This window comes from Pollicipes pollicipes, unplaced genomic scaffold (assembly GCF_011947565.3).
Source record: "Pollicipes pollicipes isolate AB1234 unplaced genomic scaffold, Ppol_2.1 Scaffold_5724;HRSCAF=6776_pilon_pilon_pilon, whole genome shotgun sequence".
NCBI lineage: Eukaryota > Metazoa > Arthropoda > Thecostraca > Pollicipedomorpha > Pollicipedidae > Pollicipes > Pollicipes pollicipes.
The window spans coordinates 19567826-19592543 of record NW_023596746.1 but is presented as its reverse complement, the minus strand read 5'-3'; the positions used below and the strand labels follow the sequence as shown (position 1 = coordinate 19592543).

The 24718-nt window shown below is 47.6% G+C and overlaps 1 protein-coding gene across 1 annotated transcript in view; it reads right to left on the bottom strand.

The window, feature by feature from the left end:
• LOC119102779 (TWiK family of potassium channels protein 7-like) overlaps positions 1-24358 on the bottom strand; it is a 43945-nt gene extending 19587 nt beyond the window's left edge. The window contains exon 1 of the mRNA XM_037226233.1: positions 24248-24358. Coding sequence (XP_037082128.1) covers positions 24248-24358 — 111 coding nt within the window. The remainder of the gene's footprint in view (positions 1-24247) is intronic.
• Positions 24359-24718: the final 360 nt, after the last annotated feature.

Sequence of the window (24718 nt, the reverse complement as noted above, 5' to 3'; positions counted from 1 at the left end):
ATATGCTTTTGATGCAATTGGGTTGTTGGTTGATTGTCGTTTAATGTGAGGTAGGTAACTCAGTAATCCCTGCATGATATGAAGGATAACAAATATAGATAATTGCAGTCAGCTCGGAATGTGAGCTTTTTTAATGATAGGACCGAAATTGCCCAATGATTGTTTCAAAACATCAAGAAAGCAAATGTGAACACCGGATGAAAATGTCTGTCGTCAGTACTCTGCTAATATAAGTTTGTTTATTTAATATGGAAGAAAGCAATACAGAAATTAAGTAACACCTAACACAAAGGCACATGCTGCATGGAGAACATGTCTGTCGTGCATATCATTACCTGTTTTTGTACTGGTGAGTAGATATGTTACCTTGGTGCTTTTTTGTGATGGGTGTCTTTGCAAGCCATGAGGCAGGTAATTCAACTGTTGCCATAATTAATAATTTGTTATGAATTTTGAACTAAGATTGCTTTTGTCATGACAGCACTCAGGCTGGTTCACATATTATGATCTTTGGACTGTGCAAACACAGCTGTTTGTGTCACCTAGCCATCAGTCCATATCAGCCCAATGTTGTTGACTGCAAGGATATCAGAGCAGTGTTTCAACCCTGGTATGTCAAGAAAGCAAATAGCTGCACTCTGACTTGCCAGTCCATGCCAAGTCTGAATGACAATGCTACCCTCAGGCACTGATGACTCACTGGATGGAAGAAGATAACATAATTGCACAATTTTTGCTACTAACTGTGTAGCATTCAGAAGTCATTTCTGTAGCTTGGCTCATTGTTGCAAGCTGCTCATAAATGCGTTAGTGTGGGGTAGGTGATATTTTCTTGGGCTGGGCAAAGTACATAACATGATGCTGGGTGGCCCATCTGATCAGAGCGTGGTTAGTTTGTGAGTGTCGTTGGCCAATACAAGAAAATGTTGGCTTCCTGCTAGCCCTTGCATGACAGCAAATATTCAGGTGTCACAGGCTCCAGGTGTATCTTAAATGTCATCCTAAATAATTTCGGTCAGAACAGCAGATCACGATCTACGTTGCAGAATGGGCAGCAGTAACCGTGCTTGCACTTTTTGGAGCTATTATCTTGTATAGATGGTCTAACACATGTTACTTTAACATCATCTCTGCCATTGCCATGAACTGACTTATGGTTCTATTTACCAGCTCACTTCCTTGCCATTGTTGATTGCATACCTGTAATTAAAGAAACTGTTTCTAGCAGAAATATAGGCTGGAATATCTGTAAATCATTTTTTCCTGTTTTGCGCAAATTTGTGTGATCTTGCTCCTTGCAATGCACAATGCTCACATGTATTATGCCCACTGGTAACATTTTCATATGACACTAACAATGGGGCAGATTTGGCAGTGTTGACTACGCAACTTTTGTGTTTTAAGTGCTATGGCTTGTGCTGTGGCTACAAAGCCTATGAGTCCCGCACAGGTCGTTTTTCCAACGGAGTCCATCTTCTTCTTCGCCCTCAAAGCCGTCTCGCGCCCACCATGGCTCTTGACATTTGCTATCCATACACAGAGTACCGGCACTTTTTTGTTTTGTTCAGTTCGCCTCAAAAGCGCAGTTTTCGCCCATAATCCGTTCCCTGATTCGAACTAAGCGGGATCGAACTACCGACCACTAATCCGACGTAAAGCCGGTCTCGCCCATGTAAATGTACCTCGTCGAGAGGCTTAAAACCGCATGATCCGTTCCGATGCTGATTCGAATTACCTTCAGCTGCCCATATAGGCAGGGTAATTGCAGTTTAAAGGGGAAAATTCGTCATGCGGTTGGTTTTAAAACGCGCATAACCGAGATGGCGACTTGTTTGGGACCTTGTTAGTATGATTTCTAATTCATTCTTCCTGTATGTATTGTTCCGTATCTAACCCAAACGTAACCTTTCGAACGATCCGTTGCGGGGGACACATTTCCGTTGCACGGGTAACGATGCGGTGTCTTCACGCCACGTGAACTCGGCACAATAAGCTATACCATTCACTTGATTGCTATTACGCAATTGTTCGTTCATTGCCCTCCATTTTCCATGCCTATCGTTTCTCTCATCCATTCGTTCTCCTTTTATTGAGCACATTGTAAGCCGCCTGCAGCATGCCGCGGCGGATGCTCTCAATTTCAAAATAAAAAGGATGAATTTCAAGTACTTTTCTAACGAATGCTGCTGGTTTCATCGCTGCCAGCTCCTGGGTCCTATTCCCGTTCTACAAAAGTGATGCTTTTTAGTTGCACGCTTGCTTCAAGCCCTGCGCATTACGTAAGACATGCTGGGACTCGCAATTCGCTCACACATTGGCCGCCGTGGAATACGCTTGCATTTATTTTGAAGGATAGTGCGGGAAATGTACTCGGCTCTCATTCACTGTTCACATTCCACGTAGACCATGATGAGTTGAAAAATTCACTAATGTCTACGAGAAGCTAAGAGAGATACATGCCCGTTGGATTACATCACTCCCGCATTTTCTTTCCGCCAGAGCCCGCCAGCAATCCGCATGTCCCGAGATTCCAGTGGACTGTAAGCAGAACTAGTGATCTGTAAAGAAGCCGCAAGCTGAGATATGTGATATAAAAACAAGTCACTTTTTAGTGGCAGTGTCTGCGTAGATTAGGAACATTTTCTGCATTCACGTGACTTATTTTTAAGGCTTGCATTTTGCTGAGCCCTTCTGAGCCCCTTCTCCCCCTAAGTGGAAGGTACGTTTTTGTTTGATTACGTCATACCTTGCACAACATTGATTGGCAACCAATTGACGGCTGCTGTATCTTAGAAACCGTGTTAAAGAACGTCACATATGAACAACTCAACAATTTTAACTTTGATCATCGAATGGCTAACGGAATGGCAGGACATGAATGGCGTTGTTACGGTGTGATCAAGGCAAGTTCGACGCTGTCAGGCTTTTTCTACGAGGGGAACATGTTTCGTTATTTTTCCCGTCCCTGTGATGTTATGTAGTGCGTTTTTCCGCTGGTGAAATGAAAAAAAAACTTGGCGTCAAGGCAACGGTCTGCAGCTAGTATTAGGCTGTAGACACTTTTTTGCATCGCTTTATTTTGTCTGCCATGTGCCATGAGTTATCATACGTACTGGTCGTTCCCTTCCCTCTGATTGTTACAATTCTTCCCCTAAAAGAACTGTGTTCACACCCGTACAGTCCACACAGCCATCGATGCCACGGGTGAGAAAAATAATTGTTATGAATTATCATTGTTGGGAACCAAAAATGAAGTTTCCGTTGCTTCCAGCACCAGCAGCTTGTTCGCATTGCCTGCATGAGTGTCTTCCTAAAAAAACCGACAAGGCTAGATACACTTCCTTTAAAACTAATGTAGCGTCCACGCCCACTCACCGGCTTGCAACGCGGCAACTGTCTTCTGCCTCTGCGTGCAAGTAAGGTCGCTAGCACTATGCAAGGCTATATTTGTGCTTCATCGTGCCGGTTTCAAGTAGTATCCTCAATGGGCTCACGTGGCACACTGTCGGTTAATTTCGCGGGGATAGCTCACACAAAGGAAAAGAGCGGGACGTGAAAACGGCGCTGCAGAGGCAAGCAGAAAGGATGATGAGATTAATTGAGGGAAGTAAATTGAAGTTGTGTGTCTGGAGCCTACAACTAAATTGCAAGTGAAGTTAAAATTCCTACAAGAATAACATCCATTCGCCCAATTTCGGCTTCTGTGAACATGGTTGCTTTTCTAGGTTCACAAGCGCACTCCAACTAGTGGCGTAAGAGAGTTGAAACTCGGCACGGCGATAGACGAGGACGCCATCTATAACAAAACCAACAGCCCCTTGCCCAGAGCTAGGATATCTACCTCGACAATGTTCAGAGAACGGGTAACCAAATACATTCTCTTTACACGGCCTTCGCGCTCATAGGCCGCAGTGGTAAAGGTACCCAGTTTTGCCGTGACCTTAATTTGCGCTAGGCATATGGTTGGAGGGCCGGCCGGTCGCGTATAACGCTTTGAACTGACGTTATCGCGACATGCTACATGGCATGCAATCTCCTCACCGCTTCATGCCATACTGAATTCCTGTCTTGTCGGAACAAGGACTAAGTGTTTTATTTAAGAATTCACGTATTACCACGTACTGAAGTTTTTGTTATACATTAACACGTGGAATTTGGGAAAGACGCTTGGCTAGCTGTGTAAGCCATGCTAAAGTAAGTGGGAAGTCATTCGGCCCGATGGCATTTTCATTGTCCTAACAACCATTTCACGCAACGTTTGAAAGAGAATGATTGGAGAAATGAAGCATCTTTTGGTAGGTCTAGTCTTTTCTTTTCAATGATTCATGTCAACGACGCAGCGCAGATGAATAAGCGTACACATATTTTCGTTGATAGACAAACATATTTTGTTATGCATCGGTTTCACGAAGGTGCGAGGCAAGCGTGCTCACAACCGTTTAACCCTCGCCTTATGAAAATCGTTTTGTTTCCTTCGGCCCACATGGAGGAGCCGGGGTTGGGGGCTCGGGGCCTCGTTGTTGTGAGCTATGATGGAGCATTACTGCGGAACAATTCAAGGCGACAGCAATACTGACCCACCTTTGACCACATTTATACATCCGAAATGGTCCGCTCAAAACATAAGTAATTAACCAAATCAAGCCGGAGTGAATTGTTATTACCCTCGCTGTATACACCGTGTTCGGTGATAAGATATATAAAGGGTTTTTAACGATTGCAATGCTTAAAGAAAACATTAGGTATACGTTGGTTGACATCTGTCCGCAGCTGGTAGCATTAAGCACCGCAAAACACCGTGTGCCGCCACGCGGGCGGCAGGCTACCTGCCGGGCATTGTCGTTACAGGTGATGCGATCTGGTTGCATGACGGCCAATGGATCGTTGCAGCAAAAATGCAGTTATCCCTGCCTTTTACATCAGACGAATTCGATCTAGTAAATCAGATTGGGTGGGACCTTGGTCGTGTGTGGGATCGCGCAGAGTCCACAGCCTCCAGAGCAAGATTGTTTTCAGTCGACTAAATTGTACTTGCCATCGGGGCTCGTGAGCGCTGTCGTCGACTTGGCTCATGCCGATGGCTGGCTATCGTCCCCCATCGAAGAACATTGGCAGCACGATCGCTCCACGGCACACTTTTCACGTTAGCGCACATGGTTCACGTGTTAGAGGGAGTGGTTGTATTTCACTGACCTGACATCCTTATGGACTAAACCCCTCCGGCTTCTGAAGTGCACGCCCACGAAAATGGCGATATTACTTTGGGAAAGGGTATCTCAAGGTCACCTTCCCATTAATGACGCCATAATAATGTCATTTGGATTTTATCATTTCACAAGCTATAGGGCGATTAAGGCCAAGCAAAACGTTATCATCGAGCTATTCATATCTGGCGTTCGTAAGCACGATCTCTAGATCCAACGGCCGTCGGTTGGCTCTCAATCAACGTTGTGCAAGGTGCGATGAAGTAATCAATGACGTGTTGAGGGGCATAGTAACTAAACATAGAAATCGTGCTGTGTAGAGCAGTCTTTTCTACTTAAAAGTTCACCAACAGCTTGTTTCATCATATCTGATGCTTGCTTCAATATCGTCAGATGTGAAACACTCCCTTTAGCGGCCTTTTTTCAGAGCCGTGCATCGAATCCGATCACGCCAATTTCGGTGAACCCGGCACCAGAAGAATAGTTGTTTCATTTATTTGCGCCGATGTTTTGCATACTTGTTATCAAGAGAAGCGAAACTACCACGGCGTAATGGGTCAAAGCTTTTGTGCATAGCTCGCCATGAATTTTCCGACTTTTGAAGCCCGCCGCCCGGTCTGAATGGTGCAGCCAGTAACGCATGGGTTTGATAAGTGGAAGGGACGGCGTTCGAGACCTGGTCAGTTCAAAATCCTTATACCGGTTATTTATGAAAGGCGTTGGGTTGTTTGCGAAAAGTCCATACATGCTACCGGTGTCACGGAACATTCCTCGACCATATCTTGCACAAATTATGGCCATGCCAGTCAATAATGGGCAGTTCTGGGCATGACAAAACCGAAATGAGTACACTGTTAAAGCTCCTGTGCCACGCCACTTTCAGCCATATTTGCCACTTGTTTATTGTAAACTGGAGCCCTAGTACACAACTGCGTATCCAATAAAAATAATGTACTGAAATCTATGTTCTGAACTTCGTTCAAGCTGGCGTAAATTGCCCTGTGTGAATGTGAATCGGAAATTATTTTTGTCCCGGACCGGGATTATATTGAACGTGACAAAAGCAGCATAGGAAGCAGCCGAGGCCGTGATACAAGCGCGTCGCGCGTTACACCAAGAGCGACTGGAATGGTGATCGTGTAAGTACCTCCGCAAAATAAGTTTGTGACTTGCAAGGGAAAAATGTTAAACCCGTCACCAAAATGCACAGGAAGGGTGTACCACCCGGTTTCTTCTCAAAGCTGAGGGCCTAGAACCCTATTCTTATTCAATTAGCGGGAAGGGGGATTGTATACCCCACCCATCCACGACTGGCTGGAACCAGACACCTGTTTTTCGTACGTTGCTTATTTAAAACAGAAATAAGATGCGTCGTATAGATATCAACTACGCATGTAGGTCGACAACTGCGCGGCGTGCGAGTGTATACCTTAGTGTTCCACTGGCGGAAAGTAAAGTTCTGTCCATGGTAGTACCAGAACAGCTGGGCCAAGTGCTGGTAGCTGTCAGCGATGTCAGCCGCCTTCAGTCGCATTAGCAGAACCCGGTTCTCTTCCGAAGGCAGCTCTATCCTGATGAAAATCCAGGCGCCTGAAACGAAGGCACGCTATCGATACTTTCCCCGTAGCGGTTGGTTTCCACTGGGGTCAGTGTACAAACTTGTCTTTGCTCACTCCGTGAAGCAACGATAACGTGACGTGAATTTGGCGAAAATCGAATATCGTGAACAAAATGCTGGGGTTAGTTAAGTTAAGCCCTAAAATAGTTAAGCTCTAAAACCCGTTAGTTAAGCTCTAAAAATGGAATATATCTTATTTGTTGAGTCCCTTGTCCGAGGTACGGTAATCTTTTTTCACGTATATGTATGTATAAATCTTCAGGGGTGTACTTTCCAGCCAATTGGGGGAAGGCGTTTTAGCCCCCAACTCTTGTTGTTAATCTATATGTTTTTGAGGGAGAGAGAGAGGGATATATATATATATATATATATATACATATACATACATATTTGTACATATGTGCGTGCGAACGTGAGTGCGTGCGTGCGTGTGTTTCATTGAAAATGACAGCATATCTGACATTTACTTCCTTTTTAGATAAGGATTCAGTGCTCCGAATTAATCGTTTCTCATCTCTGAAAAGCTGTTAAGAAGTGTGCCTGTGCAATTTTGTAACGTTTCATTGGTCCTGTCAACATCACCAGGCCACGTAGGCACACCTACACACAATAACAATGTGCAAAACATTTGTGGTCGCGTCGATTCAAAATCACACTTCTCCATTTCTATTGGTCAAAATAGGTCGTTTGATTTTATAAAAAGCTGCTGTCATGCACAGCACTAATGAGTTCCTGATATATTGACGTACACTCGCAGATTATGTACTCGGATTTGACTGATTCGGAATTAAAACGTTTTCTGAAGAGAACGTCAATGTCGGACATGCTGTAATTTTAAATGAAACAAGTCACAAGGGGAACCTGGTTCCTAACTTTGCTTAGATCTAATACAAGACACAGTACACGCAATGTTCCAGCCCGAGGTCATTGGTGCATTTCCGCCCGTAGCGTGAGATCAATGGACAAAAATTGTTATAGGTGTGGAACTATTTTTACGACTTACCGTCATGCCGCTTGCCGCATGGACGGGGAAAAGTCGTATTTCCCAGGTTGTCTGGGTTATGACCAAGGTGATAAAAACTGCTATGATGTCTGCAGTTTTGATCACCCAAAACAAATTGATTATCACTTGGATCTTGTTCGCATTTTTAGACCAATTTCATCGTGAAGTTGTTTTCTCATTATGTATTGTATATAATTTGTGATCTCAATAACAAATGCTGCAAGATTTCAGCTCACTATGCTACAGACTATTATGAACAAATGCTGTGATTTGTTAACATCATGCGCCTTGACGAGAAAATACGTACAAATGCACATGCGGATTCAAGTAATTGTATAGCCAGTTCTAGCCAGCTAAGAAAATAGTTCAAATGTGGTGAAAATAAGCCTAGGACCACAAGGTCACACACAAAACAAGTGCATAAAAGACTAAACAAAACAGGTGTATGACTTCGCAAATTGAGCTGGGGGGGGGGGGGGGGGCTGAACTACGAAGAATGACACAACCTACCCTCCAAAATATGCCAAGAAATGTGTTTCCCCCCAGGTTTGGCTCACTTTCTTCCCAAAGGCCAAGAGGGGGCTGAAGCCCACAAAGTGAAAAGGAAACCACACCCCGGAAACGAAAACTAACAAATACAGTAATGGTGACGCAGTTCGTACATTTCGCAATTGAAACATCATCTTTGGTTTCAACTTTAATGACGTTCATGCAATACTTGATAAGGTTAAGAACAGGTCACTGAGGAGTGAGCTGGCATCACGAAAAGCAATTAACTCAGATAATAAATTACAATAATTTCAGATGTATGGTACACCTAGATTGTTGCTCTATTACTGGAGGCTTGCGGAAATATAGTCGCTTGCTTCTGCTTCCATCTGCAGCATTGAATGCATGCGTTTGCGTGTGAATGCGAATGTGAGCGCGACAAGCTTTACGGCGTGAGTATTGGGGATCGCAGTCGGCAAACATTGCGAGGCTGCGGTGTACGGGGAGCCGGGACACGTATTTGAGTGAGGGGGAGGGGTGCAGGGGGGGAACATTGCCAGGCCTCCGGACATAAGTGCATCCCCATAGGGCTTCCGGAAGGACCCTCCACACGGGTTCTGGGCAGTGTCATATTCGTGAGGAAGGACACCGGAGGCATGTACCCTTTTTATGGCATTAATACACGCATCCTATCCAAGTAAATTAATGTGAACAATTAATATTCCAGAATGGGGCGTCCTGATTATCCAGCAAATAGTCTCACTACCCTTAAACAGTGTGACCTGTTCCAGAAAAGGGCCTTCTGATCTACAACAGGACGCTTCCAATTCAGAAAGAAGCCTCCAAATCTAGCCGAAGGGCCTCGCTATCCCAAAACAGGGAATCATGATAAGGAACCGTAGCTACTTGACGCGTGAAAGAGGCCTTCTATTCCAAAAATAGGCCTCCTGAATATAGAGGATGCCTCCTAACTTAGAATAGAAGGCTCCTAGTTTGTAACGGGGGCTTTCCGAGTCGCCTAAGGACCTCCTTAACGTAATATTGGGCCTACTGACCTAGACTATGGGTTACCTTATTCAAAACGGTAGCCTGACGATGCAGAAAAATTGCATCTTGAAGTGTAAAAGGGTCTTTTGAGCCTGATTGATTGCTCTCTAGCTGGACATAGTAACAGAGCATAAGCATAAGCATAGTATTGGGTTAAATAATCTAGACCACTGGCTGGTGTATTCAAAAAGGTTACCTCATGATCAAGAAAAATGGGACATTGGTGTATAAGGTTCTAAATGCAGTGAAGGTCTTCGGAACCCGATTGATCACTCTCTATGTTAGCCTCCTGGACCTGAATTTTGATAATATGCGGGTAGCTACAGCTACGATGCCTACAGTTTAGAAAAGGGGCCTCTCAAAAGTTCTGAGGGACAAAAGCATAGTCCCGACCGCTCTGCCCCCCCCCCCCCCCCCTGCTGCGCCACCCCGAAAGGGCTTGGTGGTGTGCTGTGCGTCCAGTGCGTGTTGGTGCATTGCGACCGTGGAGCATTTGCCTAGCCGATACAGGTAGGCACCTACCTAGTATCGCGTCCAGATCCATGATCATTTGTGGTCCGCGTGAATTCCAAAGCAACGGACCCCCTTAAAAAAGCTTCGTGCACCGTAATATGCCAATGGATTCTCTATTTGGACGCATTGTGTTCACGTCAATCCTTCCACACGACATTTAGTTAAATTTTCGGAGCTTTGTGCCTGTATTAAAACTCATATTGTTATTGAATAAAGCATAAAATGAAATGTAACATAAAAATTTGTAGCTGTAGAATATGGGTGTGTGCATGGTGTATGGATCAGGGCACGGACAGATTCGTGGCATGGATTATTTATGCAAACATGATCGCTCCCCATTCTGCGTTAAGCCACTTAAGTTTTCCAAGTTTGCAGCTAAGCGTGCTGAAAATGGCCTAACCATCTGTATAGCTAATGATACCGAGGAATTCTGTCTTAGCCCACCACAAGCCCATATGACCAACGATGCTCTGACTTCAAGATCCTGGGATGGGGTGCAGCCTGGAGTCTAATCGGGCTGTCAAACACAAATTTTCTTTCTCGTGACATGCGGTGTTACATTTTTAGCAGCTGATTGGCATAACGATTCATTGTTTAGTCAATAGACTGACCCCGCATGGTTTCACCAATTGCTTGCATCAGCTAAATGACGCTTCTCCTCTTATGGTCATGCAGTTCTGGGGAGCCAGCTCCAGTTCGCATCGCACGAGGATTTGAAGACCACAGCCGTGTGACAAACTCTAGCATATCGGATGCAGCAATCCCCTGTTGAGGCCCGCAGCCGTTGGCAGCAGAGCACACATCACCCGTCGCATTGTGATGCTCACCGAGCGAGGCGACTGCGGCGATCCCAAGCAGCAGTCCGAAGTGGCTGAATAGGGCACCTGCAATGCGTTTGCCAAGAGGCTTGGGCAGACGGCGGTGGGCCACCTGGAATCAGATGCGGCACTTTTCAGATGCTTCCTCAGATCACATCTCTGCTGCTTGGGGGAGTTGAACACCTCTGGGGATTTATGGCAAAGAAGGCTACTGCATGTCAGTACGCCCGTGCTCCGCACGGCAGACTGAGCTCGTCCACATCACAGGGAAATCTACACCAAGATTATCGTAATTTACTTCCGACGACGACATCGTTAAAAAGATGGCGATAGGAAATAAAAGTTTGGATTACTCATCTTGTTTGAGGGTTAGCTTGGGCCCTGGCTTTCAGAATATGGTGTGGTTAATAAACTTCGATGCGGTAGCTGGGGTCTCGTAGGGGTTACCTTTCTGTCATGCGGCAGCTGTCTCATGCTGTTACGATCCGCAGCTGGCAGAGCGTCTGCTTGATTGTTCACTTCGCTCACAGTCCACAGGATCTCGAAGCGTCTTTTGAATGTCGTTGAATACCGTTGAGAACTGTTTCATCCGTCTGCAAAATGTCCAAGCTGCATCAACGGAAAGCTGAATAAGCGGAATGCGGCTACAGTGCCAACTTAAGATGTACTGACGGCACTACATCTCTTGGAAATGGTGAAGAACACCACAACTTCAACGCAAAGCGAGATGGGCTCTATGGCCCAATACAATTTGGCCCGCTGGAATGTGATATAAGTAAGATGCTACCCTAGTATTTAGGTTGTGATAGCTGCTTTTGCGCCAGCAGTATTGATAGGCCTTTTCATGCCACCGTATAAGACAGAGAACTAATTTGGCACCAAATATTAACTGCACAAACAATGGGATGAGGAGAATGATTGCCCTTATTTGTCGCAAGGACGATCAAATTAGTCGTGCATTTTTTATCAGGAGACGTTGTCTTCTCATCATGTATACAACATTCGTCATTTCACATTTGCGGTACTCTGTGGTTTGGTCACATGGGATCGATTCCACAAAAGTTAAATGGCTGAATGGTGCGCGATGACAACGCAAAAACGCTTCCGGAATAAAGTTTGCTGGCGATTTGAATGTGCCTGACGAAAAACTATAGGTTTGCCGCTACTTATGCCATGTTCCGTACATTTCAGATTTTTACCAAATTGTGTCCCAGTTAGACCTACGCATATTTTAACATTAGCTGATTAGGACTAGATCTGAATGCAAAGCAGGCTTAATCAGGTTGTAACCCACATCTAAAACAAGGCAGTCGAGCTCGCCGGAGCCGGAGCCAACAGCATAATGACGAGCTTAAACAGCTTACAGCACGAAGGCGAGCCTCAACAGAGCACGACATAACGGCATGCTTCAACGGATCACAGCATAATGGCGAACCCCAACATGTCTCGGCATAACGGCGAACCTCAACAGGTCACGGCATAACGGCAAACCTCAACAGGTCACGGCATAACGGCGAACCTCAACAGGTCACGGCATAACGGCGAGCTTCAACAGCTCACAGTATAACGGCGAACCTCAAAAGGTCGCGGCACAACGGCGAATCTTAAAGGTCACGGCATAGCGACCGATCTCAACAGGTCATAGCATAACGACCAGCCTCAGCAGGTCACGGCTTAACGGCGAGCTTCGGCAGCTCACAGGATAACGGCGAACCTCAATAGTACCAGCGCAGTTGGTAGATTTACTGAAACAAGCGCAGCAGCCGGTCGAGCTAGAGCCAGCGCAGCGATCGGTCTCACTTTGCCGACGCAGCGACAAGTCCGAACAGCGCAAGCGCAGCCGCTAATCCCACCCGGGCCGACGTAGCGGTGGACTTCACATCAGTGCTCGTGGCGATCCTTGCTGTTGGAGCATGGGTACAGACCAACTTCCCTAGAACTAGTGCGCTGCCTCAACCTTTCGGATTCTGCCTGGCGGACAGCCTCACCTCAGCCAGCGCAGCGGCCGGTGCACAGAAACATTCTCCTGCGGTTCCCCGTCTATGTCAAAAACAAAGGGAAAGACATCCTCATGGGGGTGGCAGCGTGATTCTTCTAAATGCGCGTTAAGGGTAGCTGAACTCTTCGAGCAGTGTCATGTGTTTCATAACCCCATTGTGACCCAGAGTGGTGTCTTATGAATCTACCGTGTTGATTTGTTGGATGTTATGAGGCAGTACGATAGCGTCTTGCGCTTAGCTAGGCCAAATGTCCTCTCAAGGATAAGCATTTACTAGATAGTCCAGGGTCACCGTGATTTAAGATTTAACACCGGTCAAGGGGTAGCAATCGATAATCTTCCTTACATATGCTGTTTCCGCGATCACTTTGACGCGTTGTTGATGGATGACTCTCTGGGAAACAACGGGAGTAACGTTTTTTTCTCAGTGTAGGAGGGCTCCATGCAACTTTGAGGTCATGCAGTGTCACTCCGGCCTCCACGGAGAGTTTCGGAGTGGAGGCTCGTGTATCACCACGGTAGGCCTGGGCGCCGAGCCGCTACGCCATCAGTGATTTCTGGACCAATATGCCCCAAACATTCTCAGTCGCGTTTCGCCGACAACTTGAAGCACGGACCATTAGTGCTCTTCTGGTGTAGTATAGCACTTTCAGCGATAGCTTGGCACGCCTGCGACGAGACAGCACCGGCCGTGGAGCACTGGAGAATGCTGGACGTGAAATACTGTCACTGAAGAGACAATCTGGCAACACGAACCATCCAGCTCGGCTCGGGCTCGGGCAACGGGCTCGTTCATTCCGCCATATGCCGGTGTCGGCGCCAGACCAGTCCGAGCGCCTGGGAGTGGTCGGTGGAAGAATGACGGTCGTTATGTGCTTCCCGGCAAACTGTCAAGACCAGACGCACCATTGTGCTCCACTCGTTGGTGCTGAAAGGAGTCCGCAATGAGGAGAGGGGGGGGGGGGGGGGGGGGGGAGGGGAGGGGCCATAGCTTAAAAAACTGTACTGGACATTCAGTTTGGCGCACCCTATGCAAGCAAGATTATTGCACGGCGAAGAACAGCATCGCACATTCTCAGTTCGTTAAGGTTTCGTTTACATCTAGAATTCAAAGTGTGATCATTCACGCACACACATGTCAGATCAGGCATGCATTTACTAATAAGGGTAGGGACACGTGTCCCTGGAGACATGAACACGTTCCTGTCTTTATTAACAATTTAAATTGGACCATCACGTGCGTCATGGGCTTTCCGCCAAGTAATGGTGTGAAGGGATGTGAGCCCCAGCACCTCTCCCCGTTCCTGTGACATGGTTAAAAGGTAATAAACTAACGAAAAAACACTTCTCAATTTACTGTTTCCCAGATCGCTGCAAAACTAGCATTTCAAGAAGCACCTTTTCTGCCCAACAGGCGCATGTCGGGTTAAAATATGGCCAATTCTCTGCAATATTTTTCAACGATTTCGTCGGTGAGCTCTGATCCCCAGCACCGCCATGTTTGAGAGCACCACAATAAGCGTTGTGAGACATGAGAGTACCACTACTTTCCGTATGTCTGCATGTTAAAACCAAAATATCGAAGATCTGTTTGGGAACAAAGAGCAAACGTGTGGCAAAGACCAGAGATGTCATAGATATCAGGCGTGAATAGCGCAATATCATACGCACATAGAGGGAGTGTTCCACATTGATATGGGAGCTGGAACTGAAATAGCCATATTAAAAACCTTTCGGCATTGTTCACCATCCCGCCCTTCTTAAGACCTGATCCTCTCTAGTTTCTGAGCTATGCGCCCGCGAAAATAAGGAAAGGTGTATGGGGAAGAGTATTTCAAAGTCATCCTGGCATTCATGACGCCATAATAAGATCATTCATATCCTGCCATGCCATAAGCCATGTGGCATTCAAGGTAGAAAAAAAGATAATTGCCGAGGCGTTCATATCTGGCGTTCGTGAGCGTCACCTCCAGATACAACAGCCGTCAATTGGCTCTCAATCCGTGTTGTGCAAGGTGCGATGACGCAATCAAACCATGACACATTGAAGAGCACATTTAATAAAGAGAAAATCATGTTGTCTAAAACAGTCTTTCACCTAAAAATAGGCCGATAGTTATGGCTGAGCTTTTTCATCATATTTGTCACCTGCTTCAATGTCTTTAAATGTGAAACGTTCCCTTTAAGAGAAAGTTACACATTTGAAGACATGAAGTAAGCACCAGATATAATGAAATAATCCCACCTATAGATATTAGTATGCTCTTATGTGGAAAAGATGCACCAGACAACACAATTTCTTTGTTTAGCAAACATGCTCCTCAATGCGTCATCATTGTTTGATTACGTCATCGTACCTTGCACAATATTGAGGGGGAGCCAATGGACGACCATTTCATCTGGAATTGGTGCTCACGAACGTCAGATATCAACGATTTGGCACTTGTATTTTTTGTTGGCTTTGATCACCTCCTGGGCAATGGAATGTCAGGATTTTACCGACATCATAGTAGCGTCATGGATGCCTGGGTGGCCTCGAAAAAGTCCCCGGAAAAGCCCGCACATCTCCGCGGGCGTATAGCTCAGAAGCTAGAGAAGTTTAGGCTTGAAGAAGGGCAGCGTCGTGAAGCGCACCGAATGATCTTCAAGATGGCCCTTTCAGTTCAAAACCCCATACAAATGTAGAACACTCCCTTTCACAGGAATGTAACGTTTCTAGCTGTACCCAGTCCCATGAACCTACCTGCCCCGTAAGGATCGCAGCGGTCTTACCAGCGTCTCGCCGCTGTCCACCGGAGCTCACCGCTTGCAAACCAACTGGACTGTGGGGCTCGGAGGCAACGCCAGAGCTCATCGACGTATTGTCGTCATGACACCTCAAAAACATTGGCCTGGACAGTCTGCGGAATGGCACCATCAGATAACATCAACATAAAACCTGCATTTGACGTCGACGACACGTTTTGTAAAGAGCAGCCGTTCGTAAAGCAGAGAGCCGGCATTCAGTCCGCTGCCGACCTTAAGTAATTGCCACACGAGAACAACCGCTTTGGGGGACATCGCGGCCGCACCCGACCGCGCTGCACGGCTGCACCCGGCCGCACCCGCTCACCCCAGTGAACATCGCAGCCGTCCGTGGACCTGCACGAGCCTACACTACACGCAGCATCAGCACACTACACCCTACACCAGCCGACCGCGGGGCCAGCTATTACCGTCCCCCTCCGGCTGACCTCACCGCCTCCTACACATCGCACTCCGCACCGCTCATGGACTGGATATTCTCCGGCAGTAAGTGGTCCACACTCGCTGCCCATCTCGCGTCAGCCGGGTCAACGAAAGATTAACTGTCCGAACGGTCGCGACCTTGCTAACTCGCCAGGTCAGCAACCCTGCACCCGTTCCAGACTCGCCTGCCCGACCAGTCTCAGCATTTCCGTCATCTGACAGAGGCAGACAAACGACATGACGACTGCTGCCGAATAAGCGTCAGCCGCCACGCAACTAACGCGGACAACTACGTCACCCATTCGAGCCAGGAGAGCCAGCCGAACGCCTCGCCTCGGCTGTGTATGGCGCGTGTTGAATAGGTGTGCGCGCAGAGCTGATCGGTCGTGACAAATAAGGCGCGCACCCAGCAAAAGGCATTTTCTCCAATCAGGTATTAACGATCGCGACGCCACGTGAGTTGCCGTGCGGCACCTCCAGGCGCTCTGCGAGGCGGCGCTCGCGTCGACGCAGGTCGCTGTATGTGGTGGTGTCATGTCTTGCTTTCGTCGTTGCATTTCTTGTGTAAATAATTCCTCACGGTCTCCATATTTTGTCGCACTTTAAAGTAGCGCACAATCCTAGTACATGGCGTCGGCTCACCTCCACACGTAACCGCCACGCCAATGTGGTCATTCTTTCCGCCCCGTCCCGGCCCGGCTGACATTCTGTCACGTATGTTACTGCCTTTGCTTTACGGGCATCCGCCAACACTGCAATGAACAGGATGTTTTGTTAATCGCAACAACCCACCTTCACCAGCTCGAAGTCCGGCATCAGTACATGAACTTCAGCAGTTTGTCAAGAAGTTCAATCCTGATACAATTTGTACCCCGGATTTCGTACCAGAAAGAGCTAGCCTACGAAGCTCTCCGTGCACAAACCACGCAGTCATGATCCACACTAAGATATACCAAACCTATCGTCCGACAAACCATCTCAAACGATTTTACTTCCAATGTCCAGCAACGATATCTCGCCCACCTCACCGCATTCTAATCGCAAGGCCTTACAATTGGTCTCGTTTCTGCTGTGCTCTCATAGCACAATATCATGCGCCTCATCCGCGCCAATCTTGTCTACATTTGTGTCTCGCATGCCGAAGCTGGGTGGGGGACGTCCCCTGAGGTATTCCCGGGATCGCCCACGGACGGGCCCGCCATGGGTGTGAATGTTCCGCCTGTCTCGTGATTGCCTCGGAGGCGTCTCTGCCGTCCGCACCTTCCGAAGAGAGGGAGGGGGAGGTTGTCTTTTGCATGGCGTGGGCGGCGCCAATGCTTGCGCCGTCAGTGGATTGCCCATCTGTTATGGAAAAGTCGCTTACGAAGGCGGAAATTAGGCAATGATGCTACTCATCAGTCACGATTTCGCTGACTAATCTAAAGCTAAATATGGTAAACAAGGCAGACGTGCGAAACTCAAGGTGATCGGTGGATTATCAGCGTGTGGAGTATGTGGAGGGAAAGGATTACGAAAGACTTTGAACCGGATTCTGTGCTGAAAATAATTAAGTGTTTGCACTACGAGCCACCAACCAATTACTTTAATGAAGGTTCTAGGACCCATTCCGCCTCTTGCCATTATTGAAATAACACAGAGAACATTTACCACCCATGCAATCTCACGACTTTCAGCGCCATGTTATCAGCCTGATGCTGTCAAGCCTTTTGCAAAATGGCTTTCTTTTACCAGCCATTTACCAACACTTGGTCTGGAAGACAAACCCCACGGGTTTCTTCACATCACGAATGTGTTCAGCATAAGTTCAGCGAGCTGCAAAAGCTGGGCTACTGCAGCGACGATCGGTGTGGCCTTACGGGAATATAGTTTGTTTGCGAACATTTTGCACATGCAGCCAATGGGTTCATAGAAAGGTAATGTCCTTAATTGTCACGTCACCAACGTTCTGTCCAAAGATATTTCCTCTGGCTTAGAAAGCAGCTATGAACAGCTAAACTTGAATAAATGCATGCCACCGTTGATAATAAGTTTGGCATTGTTGTTTTCTATAATTTCTACACTTATACCTACACTATACTTTTGGCGCAAGAATACAAGAAGGTGTGAGCTTTATCTGGAACCCTGTGGTCGTTGTGCTTTAAGATGTTTAGCCTCGCTCCATTACAATTTCTAGGGAATTTAAACATTCGTGTTTAAGTTAAACCTTAAAGATTGTGAGGGAGAAACGACTGTATGACTGTCAGACTAGAACTGACCGTAGGGGAAAAAACCAGCTGCCTTTTTGGCCAAACAGGGGCTGCATGTTTGGGTCTGTGTGGGGCTTTCTGGCGAAACTGCACGTGCATTGGTCGCCTGCTTGACACCGCAGGCCCCCTGACTCGGAAATTTAGGCCTAGGATTCGACGCAGAGACCCTCATTAACACAAAACATATCCCTTATCGATGTAGATGTCCAATAATTGGCACAAAAACTCCAGTTCTGCATAACGGGCTTCTGCTGAAATGAGGTGGAGAGTTGTAATGAAAACCCTGACTGAAACACGGACCTGACCTTTTATTGCCTCATTGCGGACTCTCATCGCAGATGATCATATCCACTTCCATTGTCAGGGGTCCCCGACCAACGCGAGAGGGCCCCTAGTATTTTCGGTTCATTCTCTGTCACTGCTCAGCAAATGTTACCATGGTCGACCCCTTACCGAACAGAATCCTCTGTTAGGTTTTGTGGGCCCCTGACCGACGCAGAAGCCTCGTTGATTCAGGGGTTCCAACCGATGCAAATTGCGGGTCCCAGCCTTGTCCTTGTTTGGGAAATGAGCTCCCAAGGCTCAGGCAAACACGGGGCCGACTGTTCGTTGCTGTTGGTCCCTGACCAAAATAGAGGCCCTCGCCGTCATAGAGTGTCCCCAAGCGGGTGCAAGAGACTCTCTGATTAGCATTCCAGGGCGCGGTCCCGCAGACCGGGTCCCTTAATGTGACCTGCAGCGAGCTCTTGGTGCCTTCCAAAGAGCACTTGATCAAAGGTCTTTCTGCAAGCCCCTCGAACACTGCCCCAGGCCGATTCTGGGCTCCTTGCCGCACATGACCTGTGCTATGCAGTGTGGTCCCCAGATCGATACAGGGACGCTTCATTGCCTCAGGGACCCTAAGCGATGTGAGTCGTGGGCCCCGGCCTTCTCCCTTCTTGGGAAATGGGCGCTGCATCCTAGACCTGACGCTGGAGCAATCTAGTTACGAATCCGTCACATGCCACGGTCGTGAGGCCTCGACCAGGGGACTGTAGCTTCTCAGAACAGGTTATTGGGGGGGGGGGGGGGGGGTGAGCGGGGAAACCCTAGCTTTAACTGCACTATAAATACGATGTTGCCGATTTGACCCACTTTCATCACAACTTAATGGCGTCTGATTGCCACCCAACTGAGTAGGAACCTACAGCACTGCTCCGATATGTTTTATTCGCTCTGTCTCGGCGAAAGATGTTGTCCTTGGATATAATGATTATTTTGTTTGGATAGGTCGAAGAAACCATGTTTCGGTAATCGGCGCAGGGTTAATGCTATCTGGCTTCAGACGTTTTTGGTGCGTCCAGTCAAATCGACAAATCGACACCCGCGTTCCCCTTGTAGTCAAAAGTCGTGGTAAGTCTCACCACTAGACAAAAATCATAACAGCTGAACGGATAAACGATGCAATAACCTTGACACCTATGGCTGTGACACGCAACGGGTTATGAGCTTATAGCAAAACACTCCGGAATGCGGAATGATCTAAGTTTTTCATTGCTAACCTTGCCCCCGTCCCTCACAAACCAAAATACATACTGTCTCTGATGACTGCCACAGAAGACGGTCTTCCGGAGCCCTAAGGCGACCTCTAAAGGGGCGCCTTCACTTACTGATCAGACGAGGCGCGTGCGTCCAGTGCCTGCTCCCTGGATCTTCCCCGCATGCTTAGTATCCTGCTTGAACTAAAGACGTTTTACGAATCATACGAAAATTCGACAAACTTCTTCAAAATGAACTGGGGCTTTCATCAAAGTGTAGTTTGCTAATCTCGGTAATGCAAATTGGGAGGGCGGGGTTGTCGGGCTTTCGGTTTGCTACCCCTCCCAACAACTTACAAAAATTAACAACCCTGTCCCACGGCATCCGATAGGAGCCAAACGGAACAGAAAGGACATCGCCTAAATATGATGAGTTGAAGTGCTACGTTGCTAAGGAACTGAGGATGTCTTTGTTTTTACTGAGAGATGGGTTATTGAATAATTTCATGAAAACATGTTGCAGGGTTTTGACACCCAGAGGCCTTTAATTTCGTTTCGAAATGAAAACGTGTCCGGGTAAACTAGGAGGGTGTGTTAGAGCTGAGATTTCATGCCTTTCGATATTCAAATCGTCGCACATGGAACTTTTAGTTGCACGCACTGACATACTAATGAGGCAAGGCAACTGTAAGCCAGTCCAATGGAGAACCGGGTTGTGCCAATGTCTTTGTTTTACTTCTTGGAAGGTAGCGTTGAACTGGAAAGTATTCGAAACATTTGCTTCCATATTTGATTCATGGCTATGGCAACAAAGGCTTTTTCTTGACGATTAATTTTAGCGAATAACCTTTCGGCATTTGAGTCTTAATTATTCAGTTCATTGTTAAGCTGAATTTTACCGCCTTTTTTATTTCATTCCTGCAAATTCGAATTTATGAGACTAACAAGGGTGCTGTATGACTACTCACGTGCTATACACCCAGCGGATTTGTTCATGAAATCAAATCATCTTATTCTGCATTAAATTGTGAGAGCCAACAAATCAGCAACATTGTAAAACCTTGTCTTCTGAGGCTCTCAGATTTGTTTCAGGTTGGAACTATTGCACGGAATGAAAACTTACTTGAAAGGCCATAATCTCTCAGACCTAATTTTGAAGGTACACGTTCTCTCAGACTCCATACAATTGCACGCGTTATCTTGTTTCGGGATAAAGATAACAGCAAAGAAAATTTAATATTGAGGTAAAATACGGGCGCGGAGGATAATCTCTCTAAGCCTCAAAGCTGTAGCCAGGCAAATTAACAGCATACAGAGTGCTCTTGAGAAAGTTAAATGGAAAGATGGATTAGCAGTTTTTAATGTCCGTGAACAATGTATTGAATTCAATGCTTCCATAAAGAGGAATGTTCCACATTGGAAAGTATTGGAGCAGACATCAGATATGATGAAATAAGTTTACTTACAACTGCTGGAATACATTGAAATGGAAAATGCCACTCTAGACAACAGAACTTCTCTGTTTAGTAAATAACCTCCTCAATACGCGCCTGCGTCATCTTACCTTGCACATTATTAATTGAATGCTAATTCACTGCCGTAATATCTGGAAATCGTGCGCACGACTACCAGCACCAGACATAAACAGCTCGATGACCAAGTTTTTGTTGACTTTGATTGCCGAATGGCTAATGAAACGGCAGAATTTGAATGACGTTATTATGGCGCCATAGGTGCCTGGTGACCTTGAAATAGCATCCCGAAATAGTCCGCTCATCTTCTCGGGCGTGTAGCTCAGAAACCAGAATTGTTTATGTCTTAAGAAGGGCAGAGATGTGAACTGCACAAATGATTTACAAGATGGCTATTTCAGCTCAAAACCCCATGCAAATGTGGAACACTTTAAAATAATTGAAGTAAGGCATGTACTTGAAAAGTATGAACGCGACAAAGCTTAATTGGTTAATGGACGTAGCTGAAGCAGTTGTTGATGACAAAACAGAAGAAGGCTGGGCAAATTAAATGTTGACAAGAGACGCCAATGCTAACTTACACACATTCTTTTTACTCGACCTCGTGTGTGCAAGCGAATAAAAATATCGGTGTCCGATCTTGTTGGAAAAATCACTCCAGCCCTGAATTCCCAAATCCAAATCCCCACTTTGCAGATCGTCACCCAGGCAAACAACGATCTGAGCTGTTACTGAGACTGGCGGGCTGCCCCTTTCTCGGGCTTCCCGTGGAGTTTACAGCCATCGCCGCCCGGTGGCAGCACCGTCATCAGCCCGCTTCTGAGGTGGCGCCGGCGTCAGCTACGGCCCCTGGCTGATGGTCCAGGCTGACATCCTCGATTGACATCTGACATGATCGGTCAGTTAGCTCTCTTCAAGCGGCTCATCAGCTGTCAGCAACAATAGACTCGGCCTTTAGCGTGAGATGAATAGAAATCGTGATGTCTTGCCCAGATTTATTGGATATTTGCCATGAGCCCTCTGGTCGCTCAACTAATCGACAGAATACCGCCCGTATAGGAACGCATTGGCTACCAATGGCAATGCAATACTGCTCTCTCCCTCTCCCTCTCATCAATTTTTATTATTGTTCAGTCCGACTTACGCTGTCGACGCTTTGTGACAGCACTTGGCTGTTTATCTGCAGTCGCGACTGCGACTTTCTCTGCAATGACGTTACTGACGTCTCCGCGTGACGAATGACGTCAGCGCAAACTAACACTTTGTCGCTTTTGAGCTGCCGACGCTCTGTGAGAGCACTGAGCCGTTTCCTTGCGGTCGCGACTGCCGTCAACATGACCATGGACGTAAAGACTAGATAGGACAGGTGAAGGGAGTGGTTCGCTTGGTGGCACGTGAAGCCGGCCGCCATATTGGTAAAGACAAGAAGCATGGGCTCGATCTGACGGAGCCGTCGCAACGCATGGGCGAGGGGGGTCGCTGTGTAAGATCTTGGAAGAAAAAAATAGGGCTAGAACCGAGTCTGAAGGGCTTTACGACATTGAGACATTAAGACACAGGTCATACGTCAACGATTCTGAAACACCTACGTCTTGTCTTTCACTGCTCAATGAGTTACACGTATGGAGAAATTCCCGCTGCCGACTTCCACGATCGCTGCCTGCGCGCACGATCCGCCGTGCTCACACCGAGCCATGGTGGGGCCGCTGTCCTCCCGTCTGCCTGTATAGATAATGATCCAGAGCTCTGCGGGGGTCGGCTGCAGTCGTATCTGATGTGTGCGAATGACATCCGTTCGGAAATCCTGTAGAGCGCGGGCCCAGCCCTGATGACGGCCGCCGCGGCCCTGCCGCTGGCCCGGACGGCTCCGCCGCGCTCACGCCAAGCAGCGGCGGGGCGGCCGTTGTACCTGGCGTCCGTTGGACAAGTGTCGCAGAGTTCACGCGCGGTGGTGCCGGATTCCGCGGTGGGCGTCCAGGGGCGCAGTACTTTATGCTGCCGTGTGGTGGAATTCAGCACACCTGGTGCCGCGGTGATACCACCGGTGTCCACGGGTCGGCAGCCGCGTGTGTGGTGCCGACGTGCGAGTCGCTGTCGAATCTGCCTTCCGTCGTCGCCTCCCGTTGTTTTTGCCATTTCCACGGTCTTCGCAGACAGATGAAGAGCACAAGTACTTGCCACGCTCAGATAGATTGGGCGTACGAGCAGGCGCCCGACCGGGTCAGGGACAGGTCCACCAATATCCAATAATTGGAGTGACTACTGATGAGTTCTTAAGACTAGATAGCTCCTTACACAACAATAATTATCACGGCAATAACGGAATAATACATCCGACCAACCGGACCGCCACGAGGCGTTACAAACGTCTTCCAAAAATGTCTTGGTTTCGCGCTCTTTTTTCTGCGAACTGACAGTAAAACTGTATTAAGTTATGAACAATTATGCAGCTAACTGGTAGAAGGCATTGATCAAACTTAGCACACAAATTTATATAAGTCAGCAACGCACATCAAGACACAGACATTTCTTCCTACAAAACCCCAGATCACGTATGATAAAAGCCTAAACAGAGAGCAGGAAATAGGCCGTACGAACGCGACGATCGGTTGAGTGTGAGAGTTGTAGGAAATGGTGCCTGCTGGTTACGCCATCGAACACATGAAGATAGAATATTGGCGCCTACATCCTGCCCAATGTCCTCGAAACAACACTGCTGTAGTGTTTTTTTTTAGGATGCTGTTCCTTTGCAGGCATGCGTCGCGCCGCTTCACCTGGTGATGAAGACACATCCGTCGGTAGGTGACCACGAGAATCTGCCACGGTGGTTTTCCAAACCGCACTAAGTTTCCAGGGGGTGGCGGCCGGGATCTCACACGCCATTGGTCCCGATGCAGCACATCGCCGCACTCTTCAGCATCCGCTTGACACTGCGTGGTAAGCAAGCTGCACAATGCAGAGGCGGTGCTCCTCCTCAGTATTTAAGGACCACCTCTTGACTGCTCCCTCTGCGGGATTCATCAGCCCAACGCAGATTTGCACCCACAGACGGTGACATAAGGACGTGGGGTCGTCGGGCTCCCGCCGGCTCACCAGTGCCTCCTGGCAGGTGGTGCAGCCTTCTCTGTCCAATGCCCTTCGGACGACGAACACGGTGGCATAGCAAGCTGCCTTGGCGACCACGAAGCCTCCGCCGGTAGTCATGGTCGTCCAGTCTATCGAGCACCTCATTGGAGTCGGTGTCACACATGCCATCGACACCCCGCTGACTCGGACTGTGACCCGCAGCCAGGATGGATTGGGATCCAGTCTTGTGATGTGCCTGATGCGTCTCGTGCAAATGCCGGAATGTAGCGACGAACTGCCCGACGCTCGGGTCGTTTTTTTCATCCACCTGAGAAAACGTGGATGGATGGTAACGAACGCAGAAGAACGTCGAAATCAAGGTCAGAATTTGGGGGTAATTTCTGGGCTTTAAGACACCGGGGCACTTATTCTCAAAACGTCGGAGTGGACGATGTGGATGTCCTTTTCTCAAACAGGTGAAAACAGCCTGTCAAACAA